General features: G+C 37.6%; 1 protein-coding gene across 2 annotated transcripts; it reads right to left on the reverse strand.

The window, feature by feature from the left end:
• Positions 1-575: 575 nt before the first annotated feature.
• On the reverse strand, positions 576-6,494 carry GPR85 (G protein-coupled receptor 85). Of its 2 annotated transcripts, none has more exons than XM_007469742.1 (3): positions 6,179-6,494; positions 4,893-5,008; positions 576-3,795 (listed from the first exon to the last, which is right to left on the reverse strand). In XM_007469742.1, exon 3 carries the CDS (start codon positions 3,623-3,625, stop codon positions 2,513-2,515), a length of 1,113 nt encoding a protein of 370 aa, XP_007469804.1. In that variant the 5' UTR covers positions 3,626-3,795; positions 4,893-5,008; positions 6,179-6,494; the 3' UTR covers positions 576-2,512. The 2 variants fall into 2 exon arrangements, with proteins under 2 accessions (XP_007469804.1, XP_007469803.1); XM_007469741.1 differs by lacking the exon at positions 6,179-6,494 and adding an exon at positions 5,115-5,227 and having other exon boundaries at positions 1,182-3,795.
• Between the last annotated feature and the right edge of the window lie 4,044 nt (positions 6,495-10,538).

Raw genomic sequence — 10,538 nt, forward strand, 5'->3', positions numbered from 1 at the left:
AGAGTAGGCTTAAATGAGAGTCACTACCGTTCAGTATTATTCACTGATTGCTGGGGTTGATCACTTACCAAAGCTGTTGGAATATGTTGTTCCAGACAGCTAGGTAGAATCAGGCAATCTCACTTGGTTGTTGCTCTTGACTTCCCAGTCTCCTAGTCTTAATCCATGCCTCAGGTTTTTGTGTATATAATGGAGGCCAGTGTTGATAAAACCTGGTCTCTCTGGCCTCAAGATCATTGTTGAATTTTCTACTGATTGCTGGTGATATTTGAACCTCTAAGGGAAGCTCTTTATAAATATAGTCATGGTAATTACATCTCTACTGTAAACTTTTTGAGTTGGAAACATAGTGTTATCCCAATACCTTTTGATAGCATTTCCTTAATTGTATTTTAGATAATGATTTTAGTACCAAAAGGGGTCTTTATTGCTAGATTCAGTTCACTGTTGTACATTAAATTTTGTCTCAGATCCAGTCAACTTTGGTATAAAGTAAAAATGAGTTCAAATAGAGTGCTCACTAAATCATGGCTTGAGCTGTCCTTATATGAGCAAAACTGAATTGTTGCATATATCATTGAAATATTTCAATGATTTATTTTTCCTTACTTATATTTATATTGATGTTTTCTTTACAGAAACACTGTAGCAATAAAGAATTCTGTTCCACTAGATTCCTAATCTTATTTTTCAAGTACCAAATAAAAATAAAAACCCCAAACAAACAAAAACAATGAACAACAAACAAAAACAAAAACAACTTTTCTGGTTTTTTCATAATGTAATTTTAAACCATTCTTCTTACAAGTTATGTATTTAGAATCCAAAATTTCTACCATGGCCCAAAATAAAATGTGATGTTTATATTAAAATTCTGAACCAACCAACTAAGCAGGTTTACATCTTTAAATATTACTGGCTTTGTAAGAATAAATAGGATAAATACGACAAAAGCTACCAAATAATGCTTTTGCAGATAATATTATTTGTCAGTTTATCAGCTTTAGGTTCCCCATTATTCATGCATTTTCAGTTCCAGAATATAGTAGCTACAAAAATAAAGAAACAAAACCATAATAAAGCTAGTCTTCCTATTTTGTGCTTGCCTCCCAATTAAAAAAAAATTAAGTGCCAAAAATGTAAAATTTATTCCAAGAAAAGTAACAGGCTACACAAGTAAATTTTGGCAAATGCAACTTTATATTGAAATTCACACATCTGTATCTTGAAGAATGAGACTCACAGACTCTAATGTATTTCTGAAATACTAGAAATCATATTATAAGCTTTCACAAGTTAAAACTGAAATAATTTAAACGACCAATACACTGAATGTGCAGAAAGTATAAACAAGACTGTGCCTTCGGTAGAATAAAGGCTTTACAAATTGTGCAGGATGTCATACTAAGGCTGTGGTCTCCCCTTGACAACTGACTTAAAATATAAACACACATCAACTGCCTCCTTCTTAGAACACACTAGAATGGGTAGCACAACTCAGAAGAAAATCTCATTATCCCAGTGATGTGCACCTTAATTTTCAAACCATGTGAGGAAAAAGGAAAGAGTATTAAATGATCGTCCATGCACTTCCAGTTGCATGACCATGACCAGTTACTGATTCAATTTCCCATGACTCCAGTTTGCTCCAATGCTAAATAAGATGAAAGATACTAGATAATCCTTTAAGGCAACATGTGTTTATTCTGCATTATTAGAACTGTTCAGTTGTGACCGGTTGGTACCATTAATGTTGCCTCCCAGACCAGTATCTAGTATTTGTAAAATATAGATGAATTGGAAAAACTTTATACCAAATCAACAAAAACCACATAATACAGTTCAATGCTAGCAATTTCACTAGTAGGTAAGGAAAGTGGTATTTAGAAACAGTAATGTATTAATACAAAAAAAGTAAACTCTAATTGGAACCAATATACTGCTTTGGAATGCTCCCCAAAACTTACAAGGCGATTTTTTAAAAGTGTGGTAATCCAATAATTCATGGCATGTCTTTAGTGAATTACAGTACTTTAAGTCCCCAAATATTTTAGTCCTTGCAAAACAATAATAGTATGAAATGTTTTAAAGTCTTCAAACTTCTAAAATTAGTTTTTATCAACACATTTACCTCATGTCAACTTAATTTATTAAGATGTCCAATGCTAATTGGTTTTTTTGATGTTTTTTCATAAGTAGTGATATACACAGCGTTTAGCACTGATACTTAGCACCTGCTACTTTCATTATCTAGTTTTCAACCACATAAAGAAACTTAGGGCAGTGGTTCAGTCCTTTCTTAATTACAAACCTTCGCTGGCAGTCAGCAGGATCACTCTGAGATTTAAAATAGGATTATAGGTGAACTATTGCAAAGACTGCAGAATGTTGCCCAAATCCTTATAACTCCTGATCCCATTCTTGATTTTCTTCTCAAGAAATGGCTACAGGCCACAATTGCTTAGCAGAGAAGGTTAGTGTTTCACAAGGCTAAAGATGTACAGATGCTCCTTCATATAACACAGTAAGGTTCCCTTGGTAACCTGGATTTTCTGCAGTAAAGAAGGGTTGTGCTGAAACAGCGCCTCAGCTCCCTGTTGGAGAAAATGCAGACAAAAGGATTGATTCCTGCTTGGGCAAAACTCATCCAGACAGCGGCTGTTAGAAATCCCCCTGGTACTACAGGCCCTCTTGCAAAAACTCTCCAGTAACAGGCCACCAGATAGGGGCCCCACAAGGTTAAGAAGAGAAAAGTCATTATATAGAACATTCTGCTGATTCTTTTCTCCATTTTGAACTCATCTAAGACCAATAGCCTTCTTCTGCTCGTAGTGTTTGCATTTTGCCGGATGCCCAGCAAGGTGGGTGGTGTGGGACCCCTTCCAAATCCTGCTAGCCAATTGGCAGCTGCCTGGCCACTGGCTCCAGGGCCATGAAAAGTCCAGTTCTGGCTGACTGCTGCTACAAACTGGACTGGCTTCATTTTCCTTCGGTCGTGGACAAAAAATATCAGCTTGAGGTAGACAAGCTGTGTAGCTAGGAGGATGAGGGCAAGGAGCAGCATAAATCCTAAGGAATCATTAGCCCTGAAGGAGCGGTGTTGGAAGGTACATTGATCTTCTTCCCTAATGAATGAGTAAGTGCCCACATCCAAAACTGGGGGGAATGCCATGGCCACAGACAGAGTCCACACCATGCAGATCACAGCCAGACACGTCCAAAAGGTCAGTCTCTTTGTATAGAAGCGGTGATGGGCAATAGCTAAGTATCTGGTGACACTGATACAGAAGAGCATGAAAGCAGTGTGGAAACAGGACAAAACCCCCAGAAAGGCAATCACTTTGCAAGTCAGAGTCCCATAAGTCCAGGTAGAGCCATTTTTGACAGAGTTGAATACAAATGGGAAACAAATTGCAGATCTGAGGATATCTGAACAGCAGAGATCCAACAGGAAGTAGTAAGGTGCTCTATGCAAGGTCTTATCTTTCACTAGCAAAATGGAGATCAGAAGGTTGCCCACCACGCTGACTCCTATTATGAAACCCAAGGAAGTCAGTTTCAGAAAGGCTGTTAGAGGAGAGAGATTTTGCAAAATGTTGTCAGCTGCATGGCTATAGTTCGCCATAGATGGATGGAGGATAAAGATACAGCCTCAGTCAAGTCTCATGATCTAGATATAAGAACAAGGAAAAGATATATCCATGCATTTTACTGAAAATGTAATCCACAAAGAGAACTGATCAGATCTGCAGTCATGCTTCCTCTTTTCTTCCATTTGATTTGCCATCAGAATATCTGGAAAAAAAAAAAAGCTATCAGTTCTAAAGTTAACAAGCAATGATGTCAGGCAGTGCTAACATAAAGCTGTTCATTTATGGGGAAGCAAATAAAGTTTTAATTTTGAATAATATTATTTGCTTTAGTATTTTTGCTTGAGATTTCAGAGAATTGGCTTGTTCAGTTTTCTGAGCTAGATGAATTTTAAAATGTCTCTATTTAAAAGAACATACATTTGATTGGGCACATTTAGGAGAGAAGGAATAAAATGTTCCCCAATTGTAAAATATGCCAGTCCTGGAGTTAATCACTAGTGTTGCAATGGAATCTACAAGATTGCTAATAGGAGACAGAGAAGAGACTACCCACATTTATCTGAGGTCTGTTAGTATCTGTCAGTGTTTTCCCTGCAGCTTCTCTGCTGATATGGATCCAAAGAACCCTTCCAAAATATGTATTTTGACTCAAGTGCCACTATTCATGCTGCATATAAGAGGAATATTTGTTGATTGATCTTAAAGCATGATTTCAACATTAGACTTCTAAATTAATAGGAACTTGTCCCAGGATTTGATGTGATTTAATCTTTTGTCTTCCCCCCCCCCATTTTTGGCAAATCTTTTCTCTTTTAAACCCACATGATTATTAAAAATGGTTAATGTAAATATTGGTCAGGGAAACACCCAGAGGAATAATGCATTTACATTTGTAAACCGGGGCTGCCTGAATTCAAATGAATTTAACATGAACCTGTATTTCTTGGGCAATTAAGCTTTTCCCATTTACACTGATAATCTTTGTTGCAAATCGCAAGTGGCTTCATTTTAAAACAAAATGCACATTGTCTCCTAGGTGTTGGGGAGCCCCACCAGGGTAATCGGCTTTCTCTGTTATTCCCACCAAGCATGTTTCCTTTGCCACTTCTCACTTGCCCGGAATATGCTGATAGAAGCCCAGGCAACACTGCGTTCGATGATTTTAATTTCCCCACCGGTACATCCCCGGGTAAATACCGATCGCATCATGCAACATTACGAAACCTGAAATCCGCCACCCCTGGATTTATAATGGGGGGGTGGAGAAGGGGGAGGGGGAGAGAGACATGCATTACATACGCGAAGATGGGGAGAGATTGCTTCTGTGCTGCAAGGGAACTGTTCCCGGTGATTCGCAGTCTGATATTCCTCAGTCTTGCAACGCTTTCCAGAAATGGAGCTCTCAGTAAGCCCTACTGAAGATGCATTGTCTGAATGTACTTCCATTATGCAGTTTATTGTCAAAAAATCAACACTGTGCGCCCCCTCCCCCCAAACTTAACCGAGAGTATATCCTCCTACCTGTTGGTGTTGGATATCCCGACAGACTATAGCTTCTTCTTTCTATAAATTGCTGATTTTTTTTTGCCTTAGTGCCTTGACTGAACATCCAAGCAGGGCTCGGCGGCGCCTGCGCGCTGGAGCCTCCTTGAGCTCCAGCCGCGTCCTCCCCTGTCGCAGCGGCACCGTCTCCCCCAGTAACGCAGGGGCAGCGGCGGCGGCGGCGGCGGCGGCAGCGGTGGCGAGGGCGGCGGCAGGGGGCCACCTCAGCCTCTGTGGAGCCAACAGGAGCCCCGACCCGTTTCCAGAGCGGGCTGGGTTTATTGAATGTCCTGTCCTGTTCAACTGGCAAAATTGGCCTGTGTCCCCTTGCGGCTGCTTCTGAACTTTTCCCTCCCTGCATTGGGAGTGGGGTTTGGAAAGGCTCGTTCAGGACCTCAGGCCCACCCTCTTCCCTTAGGGCAGCGCATCCCGGAGCCCGGGGTGCCCGCCTCCACCTCAGCTTCCGGGAACCCTCGCTCTCCCCGTTTTCCTCCATGCTCTTTCAGGGCGGTCCAAAGCATTGGGAGCTTCTTTCAGCTTTCTTCTTTAATGATTTCCCCAGCTGACTGCATTTGCAGGTTAGCTTGGTGTGGGGGAGAGTGGAGGGGAGGGGAGAAAGAAAAAGGAAAGGAAAAGAAAAAAAAAATTTTTTTTAAAAGAAAAAAGGCATAGTCAGGAAAAATCTTGTCAATGGGGAAGAAGGGAAAGCAGGTTAGGGCAGCCCTTTGTTAGTCTTCTTCTGTTCTCCAGTGCACGCAGATATGCGTTAAGTAGGAAGAAACTAAGTTCAGAGGAAAGCTGCAAAATGATTTATGTCCATTCTACTTTAACGAATATGACTATAGAACCAGGCTTACACAAATTTTAAATGACTGCTCCTTGCATTCCACCCCACCAAGCAATAGCCTTTCTTTTGCTTCTTGCAAGTAAGGCTGACCAATAGATTGGTAATGTCACAGCAGTTGTATGTATGTGAGTTTCCTTCCCCCCCTTTGTTGTTAAGGAAGAAAAATACTAGGAATATAACGATTCATAAAACTTACACCCGTCGAAAAGGTCCGATGATATCACAAGAAAGTACATAGCCTGACACCTGGGTGCTTAGGGATGTCTCTGGAATCATGGATTTCCTTATTTTACCATTTCGTAAGAATTTTGTTTGTGGGGGTGGTATAAGATTTTAAACGACAACTCCACCTCCAAAAAACGAGCAGAAATGCTTTCATTAATTCCCAAGGTAAAACGTCTGATTCTCCTCCTGCATGCTTATTGCTTTATAATAATCTGTTAATGAAACAGAAAAAATAAAGATCTTCTCTACAGCAATAATTTGATCTCCAGACAGCAGTAAAATACCTCATTGCTGGGTGGTGAGATTGTGACATTCGGGGGAACTCAAGCCAATCAGCATACAGATAATATGGATTAATTTACATATTGTATTTCTATTGGACATACCCAGGAAAAGCTTTCTCTGTTTAAAGCGTAAAAAGATTAAAAATGAATACTTCACTGTCATAATGTCACAGTCATGTTACAGTCATTACAAAATGCCCTATGTTGGTAATACTGAAATGAAGTTACATTTTTCTGATTTGTTTTGGGATGTCCTAAACCCAGTTAAGAAAAATAGATAATGATTAAAAAAAAAAAGAAGTATCTCCTCACTTTGGCGTTCCCTTAACCTAGAAAAATCAATTCTGCAGCAGTACTGGAAATAACTTGAGGGCATTTTGATTCTAGTGAAACATTCCACTTTTTTGCAAAACAAATAAATTCAGAAGTGTTCAAAACTGTACGTTGGTTTGCAACTTGTAAGTGAAATGTCAAATTCATTTCTGTGAAACTACAAATCAATTCAGTTTGTTCCTTTTTACTTCCCAATTAGTGTCCCAATGTACTTTGCAAAGAGTTATTATCTCTTGAATTTAGGGAGAAAAATATAGAAAATGTAAACTTAAAAAAATTTTTTAACTAGAAAAATTTCTAGTTAAAAAATCTATGGAATAAGGGACTTAAGTTTGCTGAAAATTCATGATTGGCCCAATCTTAGGTTGTATGGATTGGGGAAGAGCTATTTAAAAGTAAATTAAAAGGATGACTGCACAGCCTACCCGAGAGGCAATAATTTACTCTGCCAAAAGGTATAGGGCCAAGATCCAAGATTGATTCCTTAAAAATAAGGGAGGGGATATGTGTATGCAATATTCTTTCATATCCACAACTCACGGTATATTAGAGCTATTATTTTCCTTTGCAATTGAGTGCAGTTACATCTACTAGTTATTCGGTTTTTCCAGCTGTTAAATGAGAATGTCATTTTCTTGCCTCACAAGGGGGTTTAAGAAATCAGTGAAATATTTTCCATTTAGTTCATTAACTCTACTGGAGAAAACATGGAAGTCTGCATCTTTCATCAACAGAGATTTTAAAAAATATATTTAATACATTAATGGACAAAAGCTTCATATCATCTACAGATTCTCAAATATAAAATTATCACTTCAGTTGTTCAGATCATAACCTTATTTGATCATAGCTCATTTCTTTTTGATTCTTTATATCACCAAACCTAGAAAAATTGATTTTCAGGTTGAGAGTAAAGAGGCAAAGCAAACAACAAAATACTATATACCCTGGGTTTGAAGGATTCTAAAAGTTTGAAGAAGTGTAATGGTTTTCAAGCTCTCGGCATATTACATTTACTATACTGATCAGTGGATTAGAAAGACTGATGTAATCTGCTTAATTTGATTCTTGTAATAAATATATACAATTTTTATTTCAAGCAGCAATTATCTTCTTTTCACAATTAATTGGACATGTCACATTTTTGCCAAATGCACAGTCTCATGATGGACAAATGCAGTATTTTTGTTCTATGCATTATGTGAAAATGTGTCCGAAAGTAAACAATCCTTCACAAATGCAGAGAATGATAGGCTAGGATAAGCGTTCTAAAGATTTTGTGACCATTCATTTAAAGTACTATCTCTCCCACTTAATGCCTGTCATTAAACCTTTAAAAATATGCATCTTTGATAGTCCCAACTCTTAGTAAAGTCTAAAGTTATATATGAAAAAGAAGCTTCCATAAAATTTCTGGATCTTGGTAAGAATGGCTCTCACCAGGGACTTTTGCGCAGAAACATTTTCTAATAGATTATTAAAAAAAAAATTCACTAACCTAGAATAAGTGACCAACAGAAAGGGAGAGTATGCATTTATATTTTGAAAATGGTTTTCACCTCCTAGTCTGTGGCAAAAAATGACCTTTTTCATAGGGACATCTAAGTAACTGAAAGTTTCTAGGGGGCTTTGTACTCATGCTTGAGGAGCAGAATGGTGAAAGAATATACTATACCTAAAAAACTGCCACTGGATTTAAAAAATCATGCCTCTGGAGTTTGGAATAACCATAAGTGTGAACACCTCAAACAGTGAGATTTCTTCAGAATTTTAATGAGTTTTTAAAAGATTAAGAATATGGCATGTTTCTTTCCAAAATGCTAAAAGTTCATTTGTCAGATTTTTCTCTTTACTCTGTCACAAAACAGGTTCCGATGTGTAAATATAATACATTTAAAATTTTAAAGCTAGCATCTCTAAGACCTTCCTTCTCATTTTAAGATCCAGGCTTTTAAAACTTAGCAGTTTACCTTTTCTGATCTTTATTGTTCACAATTTCCTTCTCTCTGAAAACTTTAAAACTTGTTCCTTTATTTAATTCATTTAACAAACATTTGTTGAGGTTACTCTCTAGGAATCACTGGGCTAGATCTTGCAAGAAATGAAAAATCAAGAGATAGGATCAGTGTACAGGCAGTTGCATCAATGTAGGAAAAGCCTGAACTAGTAGAAGTTGAGGGGGTGGAATGAACAGAAACAAAGCGATAGATCTGATTGGTAAGAGAAGGTAGAAGCTGTGTTTTTTTGTCTTTTGTTTTTTTTTAATCAAGTGATTAGATAAGGGAAGCAAAGGAGATTGAGGAGTAAGAATTGACTCTAAGGTTTGGAGCTTGGATAACTAACTGGGAGATAGGAGATGCCATTAACTAGAGGTAGCAAAAGTTAAAAAAGGGGGAGCTGGTTTGGTAAGGAAGATAATGAGTTAATTTTAGACAGATTAAATATAAAATGCTGGGGGAACATTTAAATGCTGATGTCTTATATGCAGTTGGAAGTGAAGACCCCAAATTCAGGAAGTACTTATAGGTAGGTGATGGTGGAAATAGGTTAACTGTTGGATGACATTGCCAAGGGAGAGACTGTTGAGAGGTAAGGTTGAGGTTAAATAAACAAATAGGCCCATCCTTCTCTTTCTGAACAAACTGCAAAGCTAAGATAATGTCTATATTTATGAAACAAGATGGAACATGTAAGAACCAGAGCTAGAACAAAGGAAGAAGCAACCAGTGTCATAGACCTTGAGGGAGGAGAGAATTTCAAGGGGGGAGTGGTCGTCAGTATAAATTGTATCTAGGAGGTTTAAAAGGATGAAGGATTAGAAGATATCATTGAATCTGGTGGTGAGGAAATCATTAGCAGCCTTGGAGAGAGCAGTTTCAGAAGAGCAAGTCACACTGAAAGGGATTAACAAGTGAGGGGCATAGGCTTAAAGGCTTATAAGGTCAGGTTCAGAAACTATTTTGCTATTAATGACAGCACTGTTAGTGATGGTTTTAATGAATTCTCTTGATGTTTTGTGAACAGTGTTAGTTATTTAAATAAATACAGCGTGCCTTCTTCTTCTGGAAGTCTTTAAAACTCTTCTTCTATTACGCACTGTTTAAATGTGATGCTGTGAATGAGAGCAAATGCAAGTTTCTCTACCATGCCTGGTAAAACTTTAGAGATTTGATCAAAAGCCCTTGGTCTATTAAAATATTCTAAGTTGTCTCATTCTTCTTTGTCTTTTTTAAAAAGATAAAGTTCATCTCAACCATGAAAAAGAGAAAAGTGACCTATGTGGTATAGTATGAGTGAGTGTGGTCTGTGGGTGTAGGTGTGTGTGTGTGTGTGTGTTGGAGCGAGGTAGGGAGGCAAAGCAAGTGTTGATAAAATAAGAATTAGGAAATTTAATTTAATATTCAGGTTAATGGAGAGTCACACATATCTTATATGGATTATAAATTTTCACAGAATAAAAATGCAATATAATTTTAAAAATTCAAGAAGTCTAAGACATTTTTTTCTTTGATTATTGAGGCTTACCTCAGTAGTACAGTGAGTTAAGGCCATTATTATAAGCACCAGTTATATGATAATATGAGCGGATTATGGTTATTTAAACTTTTGTGGTGTTTATCTTTTTGATAAATGGGCATTATTAAAACATGGCTGAAAGTAAAGAACCTTAGACTCTAATTTAAGAGCTTCCCATAGTAACTGTCCAGTCCTTCA

The sequence above is a fragment of the Lipotes vexillifer genome, unplaced genomic scaffold (assembly GCF_000442215.2).
Source record: "Lipotes vexillifer unplaced genomic scaffold, Lipotes_vexillifer_v1.1 scaffold597, whole genome shotgun sequence".
Lineage (NCBI taxonomy): Eukaryota > Metazoa > Chordata > Mammalia > Artiodactyla > Lipotidae > Lipotes > Lipotes vexillifer.